The sequence below is a fragment of the Melanerpes formicivorus genome, unplaced genomic scaffold, assembly GCF_026170545.1.
Source record: "Melanerpes formicivorus ecotype bairdi unplaced genomic scaffold, bMelFor1.0.p_v2 SCAF_38, whole genome shotgun sequence".
Classification (NCBI taxonomy): domain Eukaryota; kingdom Metazoa; phylum Chordata; class Aves; order Piciformes; family Picidae; genus Melanerpes; species Melanerpes formicivorus.
This window is the reverse complement of record NW_027142390.1, coordinates 3,829,730-3,856,081: the sequence shown is the minus strand read 5'-3', so window position 1 is coordinate 3,856,081 and position 26,352 is coordinate 3,829,730. Positions and strand designations below refer to the sequence as shown.

Genomic DNA, 26,352 nt, shown 5'->3' with positions numbered 1-26,352 from the left:
GAGGCTGGTACCGCTTGGGGAGGGACAGGAGCTGTCCGGACTCTGCCCTTCTTGGGAAAACCAACACAGGCCCCAAGCCAAACACGCCGGTTGGCAAAGTCGTTGGAAGAGAAGTCCTTTTCCGCGGGCACCTCTGCGGGAGAGGGGAAAAGGGAACGACAGGGGAGGACGCAGAAGAGCTGTAGCGGGCTTCATTCAGAATACTGGCCTCGGCCTCATCCCCACTTCCAAGCATTCTCGTTGCTGTTGGAGGAGGGCCGGCAGTCCGTCAGACAGCTCCACTCACCAGAGGTCAACGCTCCCAGCAGCCACAAACACCATCCGGCTCCAGCACCCAGACGGGGTTCTAAGAGCCTGAAGCCTGCGCCAGACCCGCAGCCGCCCGCTCCAGACAACCACAGCTCGCACCCACAGGTCAGGAGAGTTTGACACCAAACTGGAAAGGCAGAAAAACCCAACCAAACATACAAAAACCCAAACAAACCAACCAAACTGGATTATTTAACAAAAAATGCTCTTTTTAAAAGGCAACCAAGGGCACCAATCAGCACATTAATTCAGGATATGAACTTGTTGAGCTTTGAGTCCGACCCACTCCAATCTGCCATACTCTTTGCTTTACAGCACAAGGCAGAAGTGCACTCAACTTTAGGCTCTTAATTTTAGTGCACTATCAGCCTAGGTCACAGCACACTGGAGTTTCATCTTAGACTGGTTTTTTTGATTAGTTAAAATTCCAGTCTGTTTTGTTAAGCATGACCCAGAAACTACAGTAAGTCTATCAGAAAACTAAGCAGAGCACATGAAGCAATAGTTACTCAAATAATGAGATTTGTTGCATCTATCTTATAAACCCACCTACGTGACTGTCCTTCCTGGCAGGCGATGCTGAACAGTGCTGGCACACGGCACTGATTTCTCTGGTACTTAGGCTGTGCCATAAATGTCTGGAAGTTGCAGCTAGCAAAAGAAATGCTCTCAATTCTTTGACTTAGCACACAGCCAATGTGCGCTGCTCAGTGCCCCTGCACCCCAAGTCAATGCTCCTCTGCTTTGAGCTGCATCAAAGGCAAAACTGTTCAGGAATGCAAATAGAACCTAAAAGAAAAGGCAAGGGCCAAAGTAGGCTGTTTGTTCTCTCTCTTGCACACAGGCATCACCACTATCAAGCACTGCAGACGTGCACTTGACCTATTTATTTGTGCCCCAGAAGTAGGTTTTAAGCTTTCTCAAGGGCTTCTGAGGATCAGACTTTCACACCTACCTAACCTGAACACTTAGATTGGTTAAAGATTCACCCAATGCTTTTTGCACATAAAATGTTGTGTTTCAGACATCTATCTGGCAACATACCTTGCAGAGCTGATAATCCATGTTACTCTATATTCTAGTCTTTAAAATAGATCATTCCCCAAAAATACCCCTTCAAGGGTTTTCAGCTCCACATGATTCCTTCTGAAACCTGTGGCAGACAAGACACAGCCTCCTGCTATATGCTCTTCACAACTCTTCAGGTTTCTCTAAAGCAGACAGTTCTGACAGCAAGTGAAAGATTTACCTTATATTCTACATATTGATAGATATTTAAAGGCAGTGTTAAGCAAACCGGTTTCATCCCACTCCTATGCATATTCTGTACTCAGTATAAAATCAGTTTGAGACAACTGAAGTGCAGCCAAGAAACAAGTGCTGAGGAACACACAAGTACAATCTGTTGGAATGCCAAGTAAGGAAACAAGAACTTTGCAAGGCTGACCTATTTCTGAAACATCCTGTGGACCATGATGTTATTCAGAGAAACTGAAGCCAGATCTCCTGAACATCTCAACTTGATGGGGCAGTGTAAACCTTTACAAAACCATGTTGGAGGAGCAGCAGCACCTGCAAGGTTTGCTTTCTTGTGTTCAAAGAAAGCAATAAGCCAAAGTTACTTGGATTGTAGGTTTTGTCCTCAGCTCCTCTATGTTAGCTCTGGGCATTATGTGAGATAAAATCGTTACCGCAGAAGGTGGCTTTAGATAAATGGGAGCTCTGATTTGGGGGAACTGTATCCAACCCAATCAAGCTTTACCATGAAGCCCATGCAAGCAGTATGTAGATGGTCTGTGCAAGCAATGGAACACATGCAGCCTTCCCAACACTTTTTTTTTTTGCAGTGCTACAGCCTGGGGTCAGAGTGGCTGAGAGCAGCCAGGCAGAGAGGGACCTGGGGGGTGCTGGTCGATAGTAGGCTGAACATGAACCTGTAGTGTGCCCAGGCAGCCAGGAGGGCCAATGGCATCCTGGCCTGCATCAGGAACAGTGTGGCCAGCAGGAGCAGGGAGGTCACTCTGCCTCTGTACACTGCACTGGTTAGGCCACACCTCGAGTCCTGTGTCCAGTTCTGGGCCCCTCAGTTTAGGAAGGAGGTTGATTTGCTGAAATGTGTCCAGAGAAGGGCAACAAAGTTGGTGAGGGGCTTGGAACACAAGCCCTATGAGGAGAGACTGCGGGAGCTGGAGTTGCTTAGCCTGGAGAAGAGGAGGCCCAGGGGAGATCTTATTGCTCTCTACAACTACCTTAAGGGGGGTTTCAGACAGGCAGAGATTGGTCTTTTCTCCCAGGCAGCCAGCACCAGAACAAGAAGACACAGTCTCAGGGTGTGCCAGGGGAGGGTTAGGCTGGAGGTTAGCAGGAAGTTCTATACAGAGAGAGTGATTGGCCATTGGAATGGGCTGCCTGGGGAGGTGGTGGAGTCCCCATCACTGGAGGTGTTTAGGAGGAGACTTGATAGGGTGCTTGGTTGCATGGTTTGGTTGGTTGGGTGATATTGGATGATAGGTTGGACGCGATGATCTCGAAGTTCTCTTCCAACCTGGTCTATTCTATTCTACGAGATGGAGAACTGCCCATGGGAAGCAGCAGTTATTTATCCTTACAGGAAGACCAAAGCCATCAGTAACAGTTTAAGTATCTTTTTTTTGTTTAATTTTCTTACAACCACTTAAAACTGTCATATACCACAAACTTATGTACAGTATTTACAGACAAAACAAGCAAAATATCCATCCAAAATAGTTCTTAAAAAAATCCTCTGATTAAATTGTTACACCTGCTCAAACAATGGTGGGACTTCATAGGCAATATTTTCTTGTGCATGTTTCTCTTCCATGTAGTACTTCAGTCTCACTGCATATATATATATATATATATATTTAAAAGCTAAAGGAAGGTAAAACAACAAGCAGAAGGAACACAACACAATCTGCATTTAAATCTTGGTTTAAGAACAAGCAGCTAATTAAAAAAGGCAAAATACAGGAAAAGTGCATCAGTTCCAATGAGTTAGTATAAGAAAGAGGCCCATAGGTGGTGAGCAGGCACCCTTCAGGGTAGAGTCTCCTAGAAGACCTCTGATTGTCTACAAATAGTATTTAAAATTTATTTCAAATAGAAATAATAATGAATAAAAAAAAATCATAAAAGGAAATAAGAGGAGAGGAGAAACATGACATCCCCCAGGTTGTTGTTTTGTTTTGTGGGTTGGTTTTTTTTCTTCCCCCCCCCCACGAGGTTTCTTGGAAACTGGTGCTCAACAACTTCCAGAGTTGGCAAGGATTCATTTGTGCCTGGACTTCATTCATGCAACTTGAGCGAGCTGTCCCCACGTCTTGAGCAGAAGGCCTGTTCCTCTTCAACTGTGCAAGGCTAGAGGACTCCCCACAGGCTCTGTGCCCAGGTTTGTGCTAAGTCAGCCAGACCTACTGCCTCTGAGCTTTGTCAGTGCAAGACCTGCTCGCTCCCATGGCTTAAAGCTGAGCCAAACACTGCTGGCTTTGCACCTTAAGAGAGTAACTTTGTCTTCTCATCAGAAAGTCCACTGATGTGTCTGGTGTCTTTCTGAACAACAGCTGTGGTATTGAGGAAGCTAGAAATCACCATGGCGACGAAAAGTGTCACTAACCTTAACTCATTTTTGCAACACAGATTATTATAACTATTGTTTGTTTTTTTTTAAATATCAGCAAAAACACATACCAATAAAAGAGGCTTGTTGTATCTGGTGTTCCAAAGACCCATCCTTATCCTTCACCCAAAAGGCTGCCTTTGAAAACAAGGCTACATGTGTGTTTGGGGAAGGTTGGCAGCACTCTGAAACAGGGGCTCAGCACACAATCCCTTTAAAGCAGAGCCTTCAGCAAACATCTGAAGTCTCCTGACAGAGCCTAAGTCTTTGTGCTTAGTTCCTTTTAGGTAATTTGAGCTCACAGTAGGCAGTAACCAGCTTGCCACTATGTGACAGGACTGTTTAAAGAGTAGCTTTGTGTAGGATCATCATATTTTTGGCTTTCTGGTAAGGCTACTTCATACAAGTATATTCTCCTCTAACAACAGATTTGGTCCAAAGGTATCCAGTCTCCAATTTGAGCTTTGTAGTTTTGAAGCCTATTCTGTTACATTCAAAAATCTCACAAGCCACTTTGCCTTTGCTAATAACGTATCAAGTCTTTGTACTTTACACAGAAGAGTGGAGTGCTCAGTCCAATCAACTGTAAATATATTTACACTTCTGTGGACCTAGCAGCTAAATACTCCTTCCCTCCTTTAAAGCATCATTTGAATCAAGAACAAACACTAGCAAATCCTAAAGCAACAACAAAACACTGCTGAAAGTTGTGACGAGAAAGTAATCTCAACAACCACTTCCAAACTCTGCATGTCTGTTTCCATTAATCCCAGGAGAGACTGCCAACACTCCTGGAGTTCTACAGAACACACAGGTAATTCTGCCTTTTATTTCCTCCCTCAAAGAGCAACTTTCAGAAACATTCAGCATAAGAAACAAGTAGCCTTCATTCACCAGATCAGTGCTGTACCTCTCCTCCTGTGGAAGGATTGCTTTCAGTTTAGGATGGACTGCAAGCTGCTCATGCTTTGGGGCACAACTCTACCACATCAACCTCCCATGACATTTTTGGAGGTGAGATACTTCCCTATTATGGAATCTTTTTGTTGGTGCAGAAGGCATGCTCTAGTAACTCAACAAAATCTTTCTGCCTTAACAAGGCTAAGCTTAGCACGGGATGATTGCCATATGGAGGCACTGCCAGGTTTCTAAAGCTATGATGTGCAAAACCAAGACTGTGCAATGTATGTGAAAATAAGACAGGCAAGAATACAACCCCTCAAAAGGCCAGCCAAGGGTAATTTGCTTTTAACTTCCACACAACCTTCCACATGAGGCCCAGTGGAGGGCTCATTTTCTTGTACTCAGGACATTTGCAAGGCATCACTGCCTTTCTCCTGAACTCCAGCTTTGTTTTATCTTATGGTGAACGGTGTGATAGAGCACAGCACAGATCTCTGAAACCTAAACTACTGCAGTCCCAGCAATAACTGCTGGTGAAACACTGGTACTACCCAAAGCCAAGTTTCAGCCATCAGCTACCTAGAATCCAGTTTTAAATAAACAGAGCAACTAGAACAGCTGATTTCAAGCTGTGTTGGAGTAAGACGGAGAAATGTAAGTGCAGCTGTGTCATCTGCCACACAGAGAAAGAGGAACTTGAAACAGAGTCAAGTAGAAACACCATCCATCAAGATAAAGCCCCAATTATCCCTTTTAAATCCAGCAATAAAACAGAGTGCATTTTTTTCCCCAGGAAACAGAGTGTACAGTACCCGTGTGCAGCATAAAAACATTTCACAAATAATGAAAACATCTCTCTTGAAAATCTCAACAAAAACAGATCCCATTGGGACCAGACTGTCAGTGCCTCCCAAAACAAGGCAGAAAAATCCAGCCTATAAAACATGCCAAAGGTGACCAGTAAGTATCCCACTAACCTCTCAAACTGCTGACTGCTTTATTTACTGAGGAAAACAAGTATGACATTTGTATTTAAAACCCTAGGCACCATGTTAACAGGCTCACGAAATTACCATTTAAGCTCTGTTCTCTCCTGACAACTACTCAGAAAGACACCTATCTGTCCATGGGGAAAGATGGAAGGAACATTTCTTGGCTCTGCAGGTCAATTCTGCTGGGCATCAGTGTAACAGACTTCTGCAAACCCTGAAGAATGACAAATGTGATTCAAAAGCATCATCTTCCAGTGCAGAAGTTCTCTGCTGGTTGAATTTCTCAAGACAAGAAACTGACAACAAAGCAGCAGTGTTTCTTCCTCAGGCCTAATGGCTTATCACTGAGCTTGTCCTGAGGGAATGGAGTACAGCTGGATTACCTAAGCACAGCATAAAGAGCCAAAACATCCATTTATTGGCCATGTATCTGGTGTGAGAAAAGAAGGGGCAGTTCAATTTCAATTTAATTATGTTTTCAGACTCTGCTTACAACTTGGGAGAAAATAAAATTGTCCTAGCTACACACTGTCCTCCCTCCCTCAAGAATACTTAAATAGTAAACAGTCTGCCTGACATTTCCATTTTGATTCTGGAAGGGGAAAAAAAAAATATCTGATTTTATCACTTCTGTAAATAGCTCTGCCTTGACTAGGCAGTTATTTGAAGGAGCAAAAGAAAAAAACCACCCAGTTCTTCAGCTCTGCTTATTTCAGTTTTCATTTGAGACAGCTCCCCCTCAACACCTATGTGGCAGATATACACACAGACTGTGCAAACTCAGCTCTCAGTTTAGAAACTACCTCCTCACTGAATCCTACAGCTCACAGCATCACAATAATGGATCACATTAGCCCACGAGATGCTTGAACCAATCCATCTGACCAGAGTAACCAGTGTTTATCATAAACCAGCAAACATGTCTTTCCTAAAGTGCTGGCAATGAGCCCCTTCCCATTTCCAACACCACAGTGTGCCAGGGCACTTTGCTATTCTGCAAAAATGCATTTGAATAGGAAAGAAATGACCAGAGATGCGAGCATCAACTTCTTGCTTGGGCTTCTCCAAATACCCTGAGACAGGCAGAGTAAATGAATGCAAGCCATCTGAAACCTAATGCTTATTTGATGCCAGTCTTGAGCTTGATGCAAGTCTCCTCACATCTTTAATGGAAAGTAATGTAAGCCCTGTCACCTAGTGTAAAGCAAGTGGCTGATAGGGTTTTATTACCCTGGAAAAATTACAATCAGCAGTTAATCCTACTGTGGGCCTACTGGTGAAACTAGATGTCCCTCTGTCCCTTTTTCTTCCTTCTGATAAAAACAAACAAACCCCAAACCAAAACAAAGGAACGAATGAAACCCCAAACCCAAAGCACACAACTCCCATCCCACCCAATCTCATTTTCATCTTGACCTTGAGCAGCTCTAAATAGTTAAAAATACAGAGTTATGTTCCTAAGATGGTTTCCCCTGTGCAAACACCGACACAACTAAGTTTCAGTCCTCTACTGATGGCAGTTTCTTCAGTGTGTTCTCTAACAAGATGTTCAGGTAGTGAAGCAAAAACCTGCTGACAGGCTGTGTACATGGCCCTATTGTTTGCTGTAACAAAAAAGAAGCAACTTCACACAAATAATAATAAAGAAAAAAAAAAGTAATTATCTGACAACCAAAATACAGAAAATGAAAAGCCACTTCCTCTTTCCTTCCTTTTGTTCCTACAGCCCATCTGTAAGAGAAGTGCAAAATAATTAAGTTTTCTGACATCTGAGAAAATGGTAACATCCAGGTGAAGCCTACACAGGTTCCAGCTAAAGCTTTGGAAGAGAAGCTCTGTGTGCTGATACTGGTTTGTACTCCTGACGTGCCTACAGAAGAGAGACTGCTGTGCAGCGGCAGCAACAGATGATTAGTCCAGAAAGAGTAGTTCCCTCCCTTTTTAGTTCATCACTTCTATTATTCAGGCTACAGAGGTAGTAAAACCAAACCAAACCAAACCCCCAACAACAATGAAACAAAAGCCAAAACCAACAAAAGAAACTCCAAATGGAACCACACTCTTGCTGTACTGTACATTCAGAACCCTGTGGCCACATTGTTGTCCTAACAATGAACAAATTCATTAAAAAACTCAACATTAACACACGAATGTGCAAAAAGCACATTCCAAAGCCAGTGCTGTGGTAAGAGCAAGTGTTCATCCACAGGGAGGGAAGGGGATTCTGTGAATCACCAGGAACAGAGAAAGGTTATTTCTGGCAGCCTACATGCTAACGTAAACACGATCCGTTTCTCCTTTTAAAGTTCTGTGCCAACAGAACTAGCGAAATGTCATTGCCCACCAGAGGAGACTTTTCTGTAATGAGTAAAAAATACATTAAAAAAAGGGAACCATAGAGCAAGAGGCTGTTGTGTTCCCAAGCTGGCAGCTGGTGGAGTAGCCCCTGTGTTTGCATTGGCATTTTGCTCCAGATGTCGTCTTCCTCTTGTCAAAGTGAAAAGCTGAGGCTGACAGATGCTCTCAGGTCACCAGGGCCTCAGTTTAACTTTATTTGGCTTTTCTTGCTAGAGAGAAAGGAGCATGTTTCTGTAGTTGTGCTTCAAAGGTCCACATCAACTTGGCTGCTCCTCAGTTAGCAAACTGCTGGTAAAAGGCAAGTTTGACCCTCTCAATGTGATGGCAAAGTTTAATAGCTGGCCCAAGCTTCAAGTCCATACACTCCTGAACGGTGGGCAGGGTCAGCAGCAGCAGTGCCTGGCCATCGATTTCCTGTCAGAAGACAAAAACTCCACAGTGACTTTGCATTTTCATTTTCCCAGCTCCTGCAGCTTTGACTTGCTGTAAATTCAGATACGTGACCGCTTGTGAGACATTTCTTTCATGCTACTCCAGGCAGCTGGAAAAATCTCTCTCACAACAAATTAACTCCTTTCATAAAATGTCAGCTCAAATTGACTGGCTGAGGGACAGCATCTCATGGGATGCTATTGTGAGAAAAAAACCAACCTAACAATACAAGTCAAGGAAATTTAACGCAGAAAAGTCCTTTTACCTAACCTCTGCATCTTCCTATAGAAACAGAGATTCTAGGAGGAAAAGCACATCTTCTAGAACATCTACCACAAACCATACTCATCATTAGTCCTAGCACAACATATCTGATAGATAATGCTTTTATGTTCACTTGTTGTGCAGCTGTACAAGACTGTGACAGCTGCAGCTACTCTGCAGAACTGCAAACGGTATTTATTAGCTAGAAAAGTCAACACCAAGTGGCAAAACTCCACCTCCTAGAAAACAGGCTCCTGCCTTCAAGGTGCATGTTTTTAGGCATCCTCTATAGTTTTGGGATTCAGATGCTCCACAAACCAAATCATCCTCCACGGTATTAGGCACTAAGAAACCTGAACAATTCTGAATGTTCCCTTAACAATCCCCTCCCAAAGTGCAGATGGTTGTGCCTGTGTTTGTTTCCTTAAAAGCCCAGTACAAAATTTAAGCTAGCTTATTTTTGTGTTTTGGTAGAGGATTAGAAGCAAAGTGACAGACTCAACACTTTAGCAGACAGAAAATGATACCTGATCAAGGAAGATTCTTGCCAGTGGTGCACAGTCAGTGGATTTAAGGAATCGTACAACATCAGCCACGCTCCAGTCCAGAGGGTTACTGTCCAGCTGCAGCTTTTCAGCAACTTCCATCTTTATGTCCTAGACAAGCCACCCAGCACAAGAATAATTCCCAAAACATTACATATGGATACAATAGATAAACACTCCCCTCTATTCCCCCACACTCAAACACTGTACACTGCACTGGTTAGGCCACACCTCGAGTCCTGTGTCCAGTTCTGGGCCCCTCAGTTTAGGAAGGAGGTTGACTTGCTGGAATGAGTCCAGAGAAGGGCAACAAAGTTGGTGAGGGGCTTGGAACACAAGCCCTATGAGGAAAGACTGAGGGAGCTGGGGTTGCTCAGCCTGGAGAAAAGGAGACTCAGGGGTGACCTTATCACTCTCTACAACTACCTGAAGGGAGGTTGTAGACAGGTGGACGTTGGTCTCTTCTCCCAGGCAGCCAGTACCAGAACAAGAGGACACAGTCTCAGGCTGCGCCAGGGGAGGTTCAGGTTGGATGTTAGGAAGAAGTTCTATACAGAGAGAGTGATTGCCCATTGGAATGGGCTGCCTGGGGAGGTGGTGGAGTCGCTGTCATTGGAGGTGTTCAGGAGGAGACTTGATGGGGTGCTTGGTGCCATGGGTTAGCTGTTTAGGTGGGTTGGATTGGTTGATGGATTGGACATGATGATCTTGAAGGTCTCTTCCAACCTGGTTTGGTCTATTCTATTCTATTCTATTCTATTCTATTCTATTCTATTCTATTCTATTCTATTCTATTCTATTCTATTCATTCTAAAACACTGAGCTGCCAACTAAAGCTTTAACGAGACCTCAAACTGTAGAGGTTCCTTGGTTAGCAGAAAAGTGCACAACAGCTTTGTGCTGGGGTGGGGGCTGTAACACCGTTAGAAGAGCAGGTCAGCGGGGACTGGAACCCAGGGTTTGGTTGACACCACACCACTGCTCTAGTTGGACCAAGAGGGGTAGCAGCTGGGAAATGGAAAGCTCACCATTCTGCCTACAGTTTCCTGTTTAGTCTTTATTACAGTCCTGTAATATCCACGTAATAAAACTCACAATTTGTAACGGTTCCGTAGTGTCTCCACAACGCCCTTTATGAGGGAACAGAATATTTTATGGACACACATGGAGGATGGTGGTTAATATTCTGAAGATATTTGTGTTTGCCCAACGGCAGGCAAGCTAGAACAGAAATCTGTGTTGGAAGTTACCTTTGGCGAAGGAGGTTTATTCTCATCGTCAGAGAAGGAAAAGGTCCTGAGCTTCCGCTTCCGCTTGTCTCGGTCCTGAGCCAGGGAATGAGACAGCTCACTCTGTGTAGGAGAGGACGACACTGATTTCTTCTCTGACACTTCTGATTCCTCAAGCAATTCATCTGGGTGCTCTGAGGTACTATCCTCTGTCAGAGACTCTTCATCCACCTCATCCTGGTCATCCTCCTCTTCTGCCCCACTGCCCTGCAGAGTCAGGGGAAAAGAAAGAAAAAGAAAAAGAGAAAAAGAAATTAAATAGAAACAAAAGGGAAGCTTAGGACAGAAGGTAAAATTGCCATCCATCTGTCAGCTGTAAGCGGAGGTTACAAGGAACTAGCAGTTTGCTGTTTCAAATGAAGCGGGTCAAAGGTCACATATGGTATCTATGAAAGGTGCTGGCAGTCTCCTACCTGGGGAGATCCTGCAGGAGTGTTATCCACTGAAGCAGAAGAACGTTTTTTCTTATGAACAAAAAAATTTTTTCGCCTCTTCCGTCTTTTATTTGGTTTCTTCATGGCTACCTCCAGGTTGCTGTGGCCGCCCGGAGGCCGCCCGATCCGCTTGTTCTTCCGCTTCCCGTAATAGTGCGCTACCAGGACAGAAGGAAGGAGCACCGTGTTGAAATGCGCCTTCAAAGATCACCAGGTATGTTTGTCCATCACCAGGACATTTCCCAGCAGAAATCCCAATTCTGCAAACACTCATAGTATCACAGTATCAGTCAGGGTTGGAAGGGACCACAAGGATCATCTAGTTCCAACCCCCCTGCCATGGGCAGGGACACCCCACACTACATCAGCCTGGACAGAGCCTCAGCCAGCCTGGGCTTAAACACCTCCAGGGACGGGGCCTCAACCACCTCCCTAGACAACCCATTCCAGGGCTTCACCACTCTCATGGGGAAGAACTTCCTCCTCACATCCAGCCTGAATCTCCCCACCTCCAGCTTCATTCCATTCCCCTAGTCCTATCACTACCTGAGATCCCAAGAATTCCCTCCCTAGCCTTCCTGTAGGTCCCCTTCAGATACTGGAAGGCCACAATTAGGTCACCTGGGAGCCTTCTCTTCTGCAGACTGAACAGCCCCAACTCCTTCAGTCTGTCCTCATAGGAGAGGTGCTCCAGCCCTCTGATCATCCTCGTGGCCCTTCTCTGGACACCTTCCAGCACTTCCACATCCCTCTTGTAATAGGGGCTCCAGAACTGGAGGCAGTACTCCAGGTGGGGTCTCACCAGAGCTGAGTAGAGGGGAGAATCACTTCCCTTGACCTGCTGGCCACACTTCTCCTGATGCAGCCCAGGATCTGATTGGCTTTGTGCGCTGCAAGTGCACACTGAGAGCTCCTGTTGAGCTTCTTGTCCACCAGCACCCCCAAGTCTCTCTCCTCAGGGCTACTTTCCAGCCAGTCACTGCCCAGCCTGGATTTGTGCCTGGGATTGCCTCGACCCAGATGCAGGACCCTGCACTTGCTCTTGTTGAACCTCATGAGGTTGGCTTGTGCCCACCTCTCCAGCCAGAGTGAGTAGACTCAGAGTGAGTATGTCTCTATTTTACTTTTCAGTTTGGTTGAAGAAAGAAGAGCTACTGATCAATTTCATTTGCCCTACAAAGACTTATTTCCTCTACCTCTGAGAAGCCCACAAATGTTAGGCTTTACACAAAAAAAATCATCAGCCAGAGGTTGGTCCGATTTACTGGCACTTGTTGTAGTTTTTAAATATGACCTCCAAGTGCTTTTTGTTCTCACTCTAAAACCCTAAGAAAAATCTAAATGCTAAGAAAAAAAAACCCAAGGGTGTTTTATTTTGTTCCACAGCAAATTAGTAAAAGCATTTACAATGCCATTTAAATTACAATACCCAAGCCAGCTACTGTCCCAGAAGTTGTCTGGAGAAGATAAAAGATTTGTGCACACACCAAAAGTTCAAGCCATGGTTCTACCACTTAATATAGAATCAACTCTTCTCCACTGCACGCTAACAAATGGACATTTTGTAGGTCTGGGCATGCAGCACCTGAGATGCTCCCTGTGTAAGCAAAGCAGATTATTTTGGATCCCTCTGGAGTCAAAGCCAGAAGAAACCAAAACACAGCACCCCAAAGCCCCACCTCCGTTTGAAATCAGTGACCTACTTACTGTATTTAGTCTTTGTCAGGACAGAGCAGTTCTCTGAACACTTATCCAGCACCATCTGTGGGCCAAAGAGGTTTGGACAACATTCCAACTTGATGCACGTTTTCCTGCAGAACTCTGCCACTCGATCTGCTGTCCTCACAACTTCCACAGTTGCACGGTAGCTCTTCCCTTTGTACCTAGCATTGAAAGTATGGTCACCACTACGGAATTCTTTCACTACCAGCATAAAAACATTTCATTGAGGGGTGTACAAGAACATAATTTTAGACCAAGCTGAGGAAAGATCTGAGCAATGAGGAACATTATGGACTGAAAAGTCCAGGATACAGGTCGTCCTCTCTCTTACGACTGATCCTGCAGTATCAAACACAGAAACACTGCCCTGCCAATGACTGTCACATACCAACTGAGAGGACTACCCAGAGTTTAGATGTTTTATTTTCTTTGTTCACAGATGGTTTGTTCTTTGTGTTTATGGGACTGCAGAAGTGTCCACTGTGGTGTGGACAGCTGGTCCCTAAAACTCAAGCCGGAGCACACCAGTTCAGATAGCCATTCCATGCGCATGCTGTGGCAAGCAAATGAACTACTGCCACATTTCCAATCAGCTTCCACCTAACACTGAGCAATTCATCAGGACAGTCACTTGCCATGACTCCACATATTGCTCCTGTTTGATTTAAATTAAGAAAAGATTTCTTTTTGTTCAGCAGTCTTGCCATGACACTGACAGAGCCGTGCTGTGAAATATCTGCCAGAGTCATTCATCATTTCTGCTTTGTTCTCCCAGCACAGCTACTGGCACATGCTGATAGCTATTAGGGATGTCTCAGACCCACAACTATCTAGTTAATGCATTGGAAAAAAAAGAGCTATGTCATCATAGTGCAGATAGCCCTGGTGTCAGTGCTGTTACAAAAGAAAGCAGGTAGCAACTTCAATGAAAGCAAACATTTTTTTTCCTCTGTTCTTCAGCTACATCTTCCATTTACATGAACCTTTCATATGATCTTCTGACTGCCTAAAGCTAGAGCAACTCTTCAAATACATGGAAAAGTGTCTTTTTACACATGACATTGATCCAACAGAAGAATTACTGGCATGACCAAAACGATGTAGGAAAGTATGCTATGGCACATCTGATCTCTATTATGCAAACACAGTAGTCCAATTACAAGACCATCACTGCACTATAGAGGAGTAACTGGATTTATCAAATATATGTACATATTGTCATTAGGTAGTTGTTTGGGTTTTTTTTCCTAGCCACAAAATAATCTTGCAAAGAAGCTCCAACCCAAAAGCTCTGCAGGAAAACCAGGGAGTGCTTTAGGGTAGGCTGTTGTAGAAAGACTGCCATGCCAGGCCATTTCAGAGCATTGCTATAGCTTCATATCAGGGGAATCTTTGACCACTGAGAAATCTATGAGGAAATGCCATGAAAGCCTGAGAATATTCTTAAGTAGTATGTGTTTGTGCTTTAAAGTACTGACATTTATCTTTAGGTGAATTAAATGATCTTAAACCTTGCCTCCAGGTCTGCCAGTGTATATGCCATGTTGTACCAGTACATCACTCTTACCTGACCACTAGCTGTCAGTAGCAGAGCACAGCTGGCACATTAAGGAGCATTAAAATAGATGCACTTCACCAGACCTTCATAAACAAATGTCTACAGATTTGGAAGTTTAATAGCTGTCAGTATCTTGACAGGCTATAAGCAATTTCTGCTTTGAAATGTGAGAAGTTCAAGTGTAGACTGCAGAGAACATTGCTATTAACTATGTGGGGAACAGGACAAGAATTTACTTGGCTTTTAGGGTCTCTCCATGCCCATGCCATGCAGCCTCTTCATCCAACTGCAGCTCTCGCAAGACACGGCTTGGTTTGTAAGCTGCGTTGATCAATAAAGTGAGAACCTACAGTGAGGGAGGGAAGGGGAGAGAATACGTTTAAGTTATTTGTACAATAAATCTGTTTTGAAGTGTAGGGTAGAATAGGAAATTACTTCTATTCATCCAAATTATCTAGCATCAAAGCACTCATTCACAGCAGGATTACAGATACCTCCTGATACTGCCAAAATGAAAGCGGGGAGCAGCCGACACTCTGGGCCTTGCCAACCCTTCCGAATTTGTCTGCAGAGTCACGAGCGTATCTAGCAATTTCCAAGTCACTGCCCTTGAATTACACATCACTAAACTAAACCCTGGGGCTGAATACTACAAAACTTGCATAACCTCGGGTAAATCCAAGTGATTATCTTAGAGGTTGCTTGACACGTGAAGATGTGCCAAAAAACGCTGCAGGATTTTGCTGTCTGCCAACCCACTACTTGCTACAAAATCATACTGCAGAATTCTTAGCTCTCCTCTGATTTGTTTTCATGAGCCCTGATAATGCCTGCAGTGTAACAAAATGCAAATGTCTCCAGTGCTGTAAAGTAACTCAAAAGTTGTGAATAACCTCAAGTTAGTGGGGGACAGTACAAAATGTGCACTCAGATTGTATTTCTTGTTTTCAGTGTGTGCTTCCTCCAAATCATTCCCAAACTGGGTACATCAGAACCTTGACATGACAAACTTGCAGCTTCATTGCTACTAATGCAGCAGAAGCCCACAGTTCCAAAGAAGACTAATAGATATAATGCAATCACCAACTTGCTCTGGGATTCACACATTGAGCAGGAGTCATAACTGAAACGAATACAACCAAACATATCAGTTGAACTTTTAGCAACTCAGCATCTGCAGGTCAGCACGACTTGTGCATACTTCATGCTTTTGGGCAGTGAAGCAGGTTAAACCTTCAAGGTTAAATGCAGCTGCCACAGAATGCTCTTTTGCAGTGCTTGCATCAGAGTGCTGAAACTTGCAGAAAGGATGGGGTACTTTTCTATATGCAGAAATGGAACTGTTTCAATAATCAGCTTGACTCACACACTGGACTCTGGTTGTTCTACAGCATGTCTGCCAGAAAGTCTTTCTTAGCTCTCTCCCAGTTATGATACATGGTAAGGCATTAAAAATTCCAGAGCTGTTGAGCCAGTTCCTTCATTTAAAGGGACTGTTTCATGAGAGCTCAAGTATGCACATATAGTTATGCCTTGGGAAGCTTTCAGCCTCTCAGGTGAGAGAATAATCACCCCACAACATTTTTGGGGCTTTCAGAAAAATAAGTATTGGTTAAAGTATCTGCAAATGTGCTGTGAAACACCGAGGGGAGAAGAGGCTCTCTTCCATTAAAGAATGGCCTCTTCTTCCCTCTTCCCTTCCCTCTGTTAGAAAGTAAATCACATCCAACTTCTGTAACACTGAGAATTCTGTTAATCTTCCAGTTACCAAAAATAGCTTGCTATTTCTACTAAGAAATCTGCATTTCCAGTTTTAACATCAACAGTGCAAACTGTAAAGGAATTTTGGGATTACATGAAGCTAAATTCTGTTAATTAAAGCTGAAGCATTTATTACAGCTATAAAAAGATACTAACTCCTTTGATTGTGGTAATTACAGGTTACTCTGTTTTAACCTAAAATAAAGTTTAGCAGCAGAAGCTTGGCTGTAACTCAGACAAATGAGAGGCTTTTACTCTTTCCAGCCATTCATAAAGCAGTTCATAATTTATACTTGATTTTATGCAGAACTCCCTCTTTTCCCATTGTCAGCTTACGTTTACAAATTACCTATCTCTAATTAGAGAGACCCTCTAGCATTTATGATACACTGCCCTATGCAGGTCCACTATGTACAACCACCTTACCTCTTTCAGAACAAGCACACAGTTGCCAGGTCCCACAGACTGAGGAAGTTCTGCAATCCTGCCTTTGTTAAGGTAAGGCCCTGAGAAGCACCGGTGGTTGAAGTAGATCTTTGGGCAGCAGTACTTCCCATTAATTACCACTGAAAAGGAAAAAGCAAAGACTGAAAGCACACACTACAACCCTCCTAGCAAAGAACGACTCCTTATGACATGCAGTATTTTGCCTGCTGTAAAAAAGAGGAGAAAAAAGCCTTGACTGACAGGCCTTTGGGGTAGTTTCATTGGCACAGTTGCCATGACAGCCTTAGTTATTTGATGTTGCCAAAATATTTTTCAAACTTCACATGAATGCTTGCAAATTGTCAAAGTACAAGAAACAAAATTGGTCATTTCTTCCTGTGCAGTCTCACATTTCATGGCGTTACACCAGGGAGAATAGGCAAGAAGATGACAACTGCAACTTTTTAGTAGCAGAAGCACTTCCTACACAGCAATTATGGATAAATTTTCCAGTTAAGTAATTATCTCTCCCTCTAACTTCTGCCGCCAGAGAAGCTGGCAAAGTCATTCTCTACTGTTGATCCTAAACTGCAACATCACATTGCTTTGCATTTTCACTCTTTCCCCCTCAACCAGCAGCAACTGATGAACTGACCTTTGATGAGCTGACCTCCACTTCTCTAAGTCTATTAAACGGTTCAGTGCTGCTCAGAACTAAAGTTGTGTATAGCACAAGTATTGCAGGATACTTATGTCTAAACACAAAATTGTTGTATCATAGCAGTGTTGTAGTTTTTTCCTGATTGAGCAACATCATCATTTAAAGATCTTAAATTCAGTAGCTGATAACTGGCAGATAAATAAATGAAGTCACATTTACATTATGGCTCTATTAAAAGGCAATTAAAATGCTAAGCAAGCACAGATCATTTCTATAAAGCTTCAGATGTGCATTTCACTGTACAGAAAACAGCAGAAGAGGCATTTTGTTGCCAAACAGATAGATCTGTATGACTGTTTCACCAGCAGATGTACTTATTCATCATATTCATTCTTGCAACAGTTTAGAAAATTATTAAATTTCGCCATCTGGCACACAAAGCAGTTTACTCTTTGAATTGCTTTTGTTTATCATGATGATGAAGTTATCATAAAAGCCAGACAAACCTGCTTCCCCAAGCTAGACTCTAACAACTCAAGAGCACAGACACAGCAAGCCTCTTAAAGTTTCTCCCAACATTATTAAACATAACAAGTGACGATGAAAAAAAATGGTCTGCATAGGTCACAGAGCCTGTTTTGGCTCCATGTGTCCTCTGCTGGGGGGGTGTAGGGTTGTTCTGGTGTCACACTATCACAGTATCACAGTATAACTAAGGTTGGAAGAGACCTCGAGGATCATTGAGCCCAACCTATTAACACAGACCTCATGACTAGACCATGGCACCAAGTGCCATGTCCAATCTCCTCTTGAACACTTCCAGGGATGGTGACTCCACCACCTCCCTGGGCAGCACATTCCAATGATGAACGACTGTCTCAGTGAAGAACTTTCTCCTCACCTCGAGTCTAAACCTCCCCTGGCACAGCTTGAGACTGTGTCCCCTTGTTCTGGTGCTGGTTGCCTGGGAGAAGAGACCAACCCCTTCCTGGCTACCACCACCTTTCAGGTAGTTGTAGAGGGCAATGAGGTCACCCCTGAGCCTCCTCTTCTCCAGGCTAAACAACCCCAGCTCCCTCAGCCTCTCCTCACAGGGCTGTGCTCAAGGCCTCTCCCCAGCCTTGTTGCCCTTCTCTGGACATGTTTAAGTGTTTCGATGTCCTTCTTAAACTGAGGGGCCCAGAACTGGACACAGTACTCAAGGTGTGGCCTAACCAATGCAGAGTACAGGGGCACAGTGTCAAAATTTAATTTCCAGGTATAATGCACATATCAGCTGCAAGATAAAAGTAACTGCTTTACTGTTTAAATTTCTTTCATTCTTTTATGAAGTTCAGTGAATCATCAAGGCATGAAAATCCTCAAACCCTTTCCCTTCCCTTTCACTCCCAACAGAAGAGCACTGAACAGTAAGGCAGCTGAACTGCTACAGAACTTTGTCTTTGTTAGCCTGCCCTCTCTGATCAATACCTGAGTCAGAAGAGTTCAGTTCCTGGTTCTTTAGTCCATCATGAACTGTTCTTGAAGATAAAATTCTGAAATGAAAAGAAGGTTGGGAAAATGGAGAGATGGTAAGCACAGTCACCCCTCAGTTACTAAAACCCACCATTACATATATTTTTTCCCTTCAGGTCTAGCCTTATTAATCTGCCTTTTCTGCTTCTTCTGTTTGACAATAGTAATATACAAAGACTATCAAATTCCATTTGGAAAGGACTATACTGCTACAGCTAGCAGCAATCCTTATTTACTTGAAGTATTTGGGCTTCCAAGCTGATAAATACACCACACAAAGCTGCCAACAATAGCTTACATTTTCTGCCTACTTTTATCTTCATTTGACATTTCATGGCCCAAGGCAGTGTACAGTCTTACCTTATGCATTCTGAAAAAGATGGGTTTTAAACAGAGTATAACCAAAAATCACACAACTCCTCTGGTGAGGATCACAGTTACAAAACATGGAAGAAAGGTCTGCTCAGTATTTTGGGAGCAATGAAAACATCAGCAGGACTACTGACAGATTTGGTGTTTGTAAAGCTCTAAGAGTCAATAAGACCAACTGTCAGGCATTCCATTCAACATCCTTTAGCAGGCTCACACAAAAGAGTCTCATATGCATGACACAGTTTGTAGATGAAAGGCAGATATTAGTATAGCTCTCCTTTTTGGCTAGTCATTTTTGATGCCCTAGATTAAATTTGGAAAGGAATTGCAAGGCCTCAAATTGCACCAGGGGGAAGTTTAGGTTGGATATTAGAAAACATTTCTTCACTGAAAGGGTTCTCAAGCATTGCAACAGCCTGTCCAGGGAAGTGGTAGAGTCACCATCCCAGGGGATATTTAAAAGATGTGTAGACATGGCTCTTAGGAACATGGTTTAGTGGTGGATTTGGTAGCACTGGGTTAATGAATAAACCTTTATTAGAATAACCTTTATTAGAATAAACCAAACCAGGTTGGAAGAGACCTTCAAGATCATCGTGTCCAACCCATCAACCAATCCAACCCACCCAAACAGCTAACCCATGGCACCAAGCACCCCATCAAGTCTCCTCCTGAACACCTCCAATGACGGTGACTCCACCACCTCCCCGGGCAGCCCATTCCAATGGGCAATCACTCTCTCTGTATAGAACTTCTTCCTAACATCCAACCTGAACTTCCTCTGGCGCAGCCTGAGACTGTGTCCTCTTGTTCTGGTACTGGCTGCCTGGGAGAAGAGACCATCATCCGCCTGTCTACAACCTCCCTTCAGGTAGTTGTAGAGAGTGATAAGGTCACCCCTGAGTCTCCTCTTCTCCAGGCTAAGCAACCCCAGCTCCCTCAGCCTCTCCTCATAGGGCTTGTGTTCCAAACCCCTCACCAACTTGGTTGGACTCAATGATCTTAAAGGTGTTTTCCAACCTAAACAATTCCAGGATCCTGTTAGAAGTTCACCTTATCCCTGACAGCATTCACACTGAGGCCAAATATTCTGCTCAGCTGTGCCACGTTTTCTAACCACGTTTACATTACAGAACTTTTGTGATTTGAGAAGGGAATACAATCAAAAGAGAACCCATTAATTTTCTATTAATCATCATTTTAAAAAGGTTCAAACAAAAACTTACAAGCAGAGCCTTAAGACCAGGCTAGCTTTTCTTAAATGCACTCCAGGCAATGCAATCTTTTAAAAATGTTAAGATCAACAGCTTCAGCCCAAGAACTTCAGTAATTTGATCTATTCAACAATTCAGCTGAGCCTTCCATCTTCTGCTACAGCAGTGCAAGAGGTCTTTTTCGACAGCAGCAGGAACTACCAGCATGAAGATAAATGGGTTGTGGAATCTCTCAACCCTCAGTACGGCACTTCCGTAAAGCTAAACGTCTCCAAAGACAACGCGATTTGCCAATTACAAAAGGAAAACAACAAACCCACAAACAAACCCAAACCTCAACAAAAATGAAAAGCCAACCCCCCCCTGTTACTTACTGTTTCTCTGGTTGAACTACTGCAATTTTTTTCTGCTTGTTTACTGAAAGGAAGAAGAAAACAAAAAAAGCTAAGTATAGCGGGAGGCAAAGAAATGAACTCTCTAGAGCCATATAGATATAGCAGACTCATTTCCTCCAGGTTATATGCCAAAACAAATCTATGTTCAAAGCCATTGTGATGTTAGGTAGCTGACCCATCTGCACTAGAGGCAGATGCACACAAGGCTCAGACAGAAATATATGGCCAGCATGGGCATGTGTGCACACAGAGAGATGTGATTGCTTCACTGTCACTAACGGATAGTTTGCACACACTTGTTCTGCTGTAAGGGTCTCAAGCCAGCACTGCCTGGTTTGGAGCTGCTTTATGGATTACAACTGGGACTATCAGCCAGGGGGGCAGATGCACAAGGCATAGACTCTGTAAACAGTAACTGTTTCCAAAGTCATTGATGCCAGTAACAATTCTGCAGTAGCCTGCTCTTGAAGGTCTTGGCATCTCTGTCACCCCAGCTAACAGCTGCAAGTGGAACAGAACTGATACCTATTGCTTTGCGAGGAGGTCTCAGCTGATATCCATTCGTCTCACACCAACCCACTGGAAAGATATTCATTGATTCCACACTCACTATACAGTCAGGGACGGGCTTCTTGGAGCCTGTTTGGATTAGAGAAGCAAAAACTGAAACAGCTCATAAACATAAACTCCCTCATTTGCTTGCTATATGCTTGCCAGTGAAGCTGCTAGTACTTATGGTGTATCTGGAAGATATCAATTGTTTATTCACCCACTTTTTACTAAGCAGATTCTTTTCTGACCTCATTTGCTTCCTTCTAAAGGCTGGAGATGGGAATTTGCCATCCACAGTTTAGGAGAGATGCACGGTGCATAGTAAGTGAATGCTGATGAACTTCCAATCAAGAAGTGGGATTATAATGGAGGATGGCTGACATAGGCCTATTCTGTCTTAAAGAATGTCTCTAGAAGTTTTCTTCCTAGGTCTGGGCAAAGCTTGCTCAGAATACAAGCCATTAATTAATAAAAATATTACAAGGCCCTTGTAGTGCACAGGCCTGGCAATGGTGACAGGCTGTAAGGCACAAACACATCCTGCCTGGCTTAAATAAGCACTGCCATGCAAGGCTAACTAAGAAACAGACAATGCATATGGGGGGTTTGCTGTGCTTTCTTTGAGGAAACAACAACTTGCTGCCCATACTCTGTGTGCAGGGAGTTTTCTCCAGGTTTGATAATGGTACTACAGAAAACCCCATGCAAATGCTGCTCTTCCCTCTCTATCAGGCTTACCCTCCAGCTGAAGCCAGAGGTAGGAATCTTTCAACTTGGTGACTGTAGCAATGCAAACTTCTTCTGGATCAACTGGGTTCACAGCCTCAAGTTTCATATTCTCTTTAAATCCATGGTCAGAAGTTAACTAGGAAAAAGACAGAATACTTCAGTAAAATATCATCTGTATATCCAGCATATGCTATGAATAACTATGAACAGGAGCACAAAAGCTATGAACAGGAACACAAAAGCCTCAGTGCTTGACTAACATAGAAAGATATGCAAGCAGTCAGAGAAGGTTTCAGATTAGGAGGAGGAGGTTCTTCCCCATGAGAGTGGTGAAACCCTGGAATGGGTTGTCCAGGGAGGTGGTTGAGGCCCCGTCCCTGGAGGTGTTTAAGCCCAGGCTGGCTGAGGCTCTGTCCAGGCTGATCTAGTGTGGGGTGTCCCTGCCCATGGCAGGGGGGTTGGAACTAGATGATCCTTGTGGTCCCTTCCAACCCTGAATGACACTATGATACTATGATAAGAAGTAACAGCCAGCCAGAGGACTTCTCCTCCTAGAGGCACTCTGAAGCATAATTACAGGATCAATACATTACAAATTCTGGAACTAGCCTACAGTGATCAAATCTTCTCAGAAAAGGGATAATACATTCAGTGACCTGTTCTAAGATGCCACAGCTTACAAGACAGAACGAGGGCAACAAGAATTCCTAGCCAGAAACACCCTCTTCAAAAAATGGTAATTTTTCATTTTGATTTGTTCCCCTAAGCACTGCAATAGCCCAAGTACTGTAAATGGAACTGGAAGGCAGGTGTTAACAGTACCCTTCTCTGCTTGACAAGGTATTGTGCTCTGGGAGGCAGCAACGCTGTCACTGAACCAACAAAAGCCCCAAATCTAGCAAGTACTTCAGGCACTGATTAATGTAAAATGATTATTTGGTACTAATTTAAGATGACTGGATATTGATTAATACAATGGAATGAATTTTTCAAGCTGAAAGGAAGGAAGATTGAAAGAGTTCCACTAAGTAAATGAAAATAAGGTCTATTAAAAAGCCCTGTTTCCACAATTACAGGAGTGCCAAGGACTGGTGCTGTTTTATAACTATTCATGGACTCTCATACATCTCATTTGCATAAAATAACTACTTTTTTTTTAATCTGCTTTATCATAAATGAAGTATTTGGTTCACTATCCTCATCTGGGAAACTGGCATGTACCTACTCCAGTTCACATTTGTACTCTCTTAGCACTTCTGCCTCCTCAGTGATCGCAGCTAAGGTGTTAAGGTACTCAAATGTGTCCAGAGAAGGGCAACAAAGCTAGTGAAAAGGCTGGAAGAAACATCCTCTGAGGAGCAACCAAGATCTTTGTATTTGTATTTGTCTAGTTTGGAGAAAGGGAGGCTGAGGGATGACCTCATTGCTCTCTACAGCTTCCAGAAGGGGACAGGTGGAGAGGAAGGTGCTGATCTCTTCTCCCTGGAATCCAGTGACAGGACACATGGGAATGGTTCAAAGATGTATGAGGGGAGGTTCAGATTTAACATCAGGAAGCACTTCTTTACCAGAAGGGTGGTAAAACACTAGAATAGGCTTCCTAGAGAGGGGGTCAATACCTGTTGGTGTTTAAGAGGCGTTTGGACAATGCCCTTAATACCGTGCTTTAACTTCACAGCATCACCAAGGTTGGAAGAGACCTCAAAGATCATCAAGTCCAACCTGTCACCACAGACCTCATGACTAGACCATGGCACCAAGTGCCACATCCAATCCCCTCTTGAACACCTCCAGGGACGGTGACTCCACCACCTCCCTGGGCAGCACATTCCAATGATGAATGACTCTCTCCATGAAGAACTTTCTCCTCAAACTTGTTCAGCCCTCAAGAGTTCAGGCAGCTGGACTAGATGATCATTGTAGGCCCCTTCCAACTCTTTTCTATTTGGAATGGTAATTTAAGTAAAAAATATGCAAGATGTTCTTCTCCATGGAGTCTTGAGTGTCACTCAGGTAACAAAAGAGAGATTTTTCTGCAAGAATCTTACCGAAGGGAAGCAGCTCTGGGGAGCTGCCTCAGCACCACATTGTTTGAGGTAGTCTGCCCAATCAAAGTCCTGCCCAGGGTAACCTAGGTGAAAAAAACAAAGCAAAGGGCTTCATAGTGTTAAAACACTATGAGACACATTTCAAACTGAGAAGAACAGACCCCTGAAATCTGGGTCACTCAAGTTTGTCAGCTGACTAGAGCTTGGGCTTCACCACTTCTCACATATTTGAGACATCCTCCTGATTTTCATTCCACTTTTTTGCACCCTACCCAAGGAAAGGTAAGAGACAAATATCTTATGGTCTTTGCTCCTCTGATATCAAGGGCAGCTAAACCAAAACATTCAAAATCCTGTAGTGGTGAGCAGGAGTACTGAGTCCCTGATTTTATGGTACCACTGACATTTCCATCTTGAGAAAATTAATAAGTATTTCAGGTAGCTGAGGACCAGTTCTCTACTCTCTTATGGCCTGAAGCAACATTTCAGCAATTGTCTGTATCTTGCCTGGTAGATGCTTGGGAAAAAAACATACTTCATTAACTTGTAAGACTTCTGTAAAATGTTGGGACACCAATGTTCCATTCTGATCAGAAGCAAAAATACTATGTCCCAGGCTGGGCTGTCTCAAGTAAAACCACTATGCACTTGAATTAACTAGGAGCAGGAAAAGAAAATACCAGGAAAAGTCAGTGAGTTTGCTTCTGATATCATGTTAATTAATGCTGGCTAGGCTTCTGATGCCATGTTAATTAATGCTGGAACCAACACATACTCCATTCATTTAAGTGTTCAGGTTTTTATGCACAACCAGCACCCCCAGCCACTGTCATCTCCTCAAACCCAGACACAGACCCAGGAAACTTCAGTTTCACTACGTCAAAGCTGCTGTTTCTCAGAATTTGATCTTGTTCTTTGCTTGTGCTGCTCCATGTAATTGTTTCTCAAAAGCCCTGTCCAAAGATAGTGGTCTGGGGATTGGCAACCTGCCTCCTTCAGAGAGGAATGAGCACAGACGTACCTGGTGGGGGACTGAGATGCAGGCCATTCTTCAGGCTCCACTGCACAGGGAAAATGCCAGCACTGTTGACATGACAAATGTAAGACTGGCTGGTTGTACGGTCTGGTCTCAAGTCATCAATTTCTACCATGAAGTATTTTTCATTGTATACCTGTAGTTAGCCAAAAAAGAACCATGTAGTTTCTAAGTGGCAGACCCTGATCTACTGCTCCCTCTCCCCCATTTTGATAACTTTACTACACAGCCACACTGTATGATGGAAACCTTTAACCTTGAAATACTGTGAGGGTTTAAAAAAGGAGGAAAAAAAAACCCTAAAGAGAATCTATGAGATTTACAAATCAGCAGACTCCTCTGCATTATCTGGAAATTTAACAAACATGAAGAATAATATTAAAAGGTAATGTATGAGCACTTTAACAATAAGGTGATCCAGTGCTATACAAAGTTTTGTTATGAAAAAATGCAGAGAAATTAGTTTGTGGCCTTACTACCATCCTCTAATAACAAACTGCTTCTTTCAACAAGGCTGAACTATGCCCCAGGCTGGATTGGCACAAGTAAAACCACTCTGAACTTGAAGTAACTATAAGCAGGAAAAGTAAATATCAAAAAGTCAATGACTTTGCTTTCCCTGGAACTGCTTGCACCTTTTAGTAATAAGTGAGCATCTGCATGTTAAGAGTTTAAAAGAGAGAGGCTACCAGAAAGTAAAATGTGGTTATTATATTGGCAGACTATCAGTCGTAAAGGAAAAGCAACAGCTTGTGGAAAACACACAAAAAAAGGGGGTGTGTTTTGTAAAGTATGTCCTGGTTTTATGTTGTACAGCAAGATTTTGGAGTTCTGCATCAAAGCTGGTCTCTTCAGAATCTTTCACCTGCTTACTAACACAGAGCAACAGAAGTGGCCCAAAATCTGATCACGTTGGGCAATTTTAATCTGAACTTTTAAGCCTATGTGTGGGCCTGTGTTTGAAATTAGGCCACCTAATTGTCAGAGCTTTTACATAGTAACAAAAGAACTTCTGCAAAACCAAAACCCCAGAATCTCTCTTTAACTGCACAGTCAGATGATGAGGGACTGTATCTAGATTTGACAGTTTTAGCCATTTGATCTTTTGAGCTTGTATCTTTACGGAACTTTTCTCCTCCACTCCAACTCCAATCCAAAGGCTTTACCATCAGCAGCTAAGATTGTTTTTTCACAGCAACC

General features: G+C 43.4%; 1 protein-coding gene across 2 annotated transcripts in view; it reads right to left on the bottom strand.

Moving 5' to 3' along the window:
• Nucleotides 1-2,950: 2,950 nt before the first annotated feature.
• Nucleotides 2,951-26,352, bottom strand: part of SFMBT1 (Scm like with four mbt domains 1) — a 93,176-nt gene continuing 69,774 nt past the window's right edge. For both annotated transcript variants that reach the window (XM_068157870.1, XM_068157871.1), the window contains 13 exons: nucleotides 25,138-25,288; nucleotides 24,117-24,199; nucleotides 22,078-22,204; nucleotides 21,313-21,426; nucleotides 20,767-20,809; nucleotides 18,762-18,826; nucleotides 16,631-16,770; nucleotides 14,680-14,789; nucleotides 12,871-13,046; nucleotides 11,143-11,321; nucleotides 10,691-10,936; nucleotides 9,423-9,551; nucleotides 2,951-8,613 (listed from right to left, as the gene is read on the bottom strand). In XM_068157870.1, the coding sequence (XP_068013971.1) occupies nucleotides 8,473-8,613; nucleotides 9,423-9,551; nucleotides 10,691-10,936; nucleotides 11,143-11,321; nucleotides 12,871-13,046; nucleotides 14,680-14,789; nucleotides 16,631-16,770; nucleotides 18,762-18,826; nucleotides 20,767-20,809; nucleotides 21,313-21,426; nucleotides 22,078-22,204; nucleotides 24,117-24,199; nucleotides 25,138-25,288 (1,704 nt within the window). In that variant the 3' untranslated portion in view covers nucleotides 2,951-8,472. The remainder of the gene's footprint in view (nucleotides 8,614-9,422; nucleotides 9,552-10,690; nucleotides 10,937-11,142; nucleotides 11,322-12,870; nucleotides 13,047-14,679; nucleotides 14,790-16,630; nucleotides 16,771-18,761; nucleotides 18,827-20,766; nucleotides 20,810-21,312; nucleotides 21,427-22,077; nucleotides 22,205-24,116; nucleotides 24,200-25,137; nucleotides 25,289-26,352) is intronic.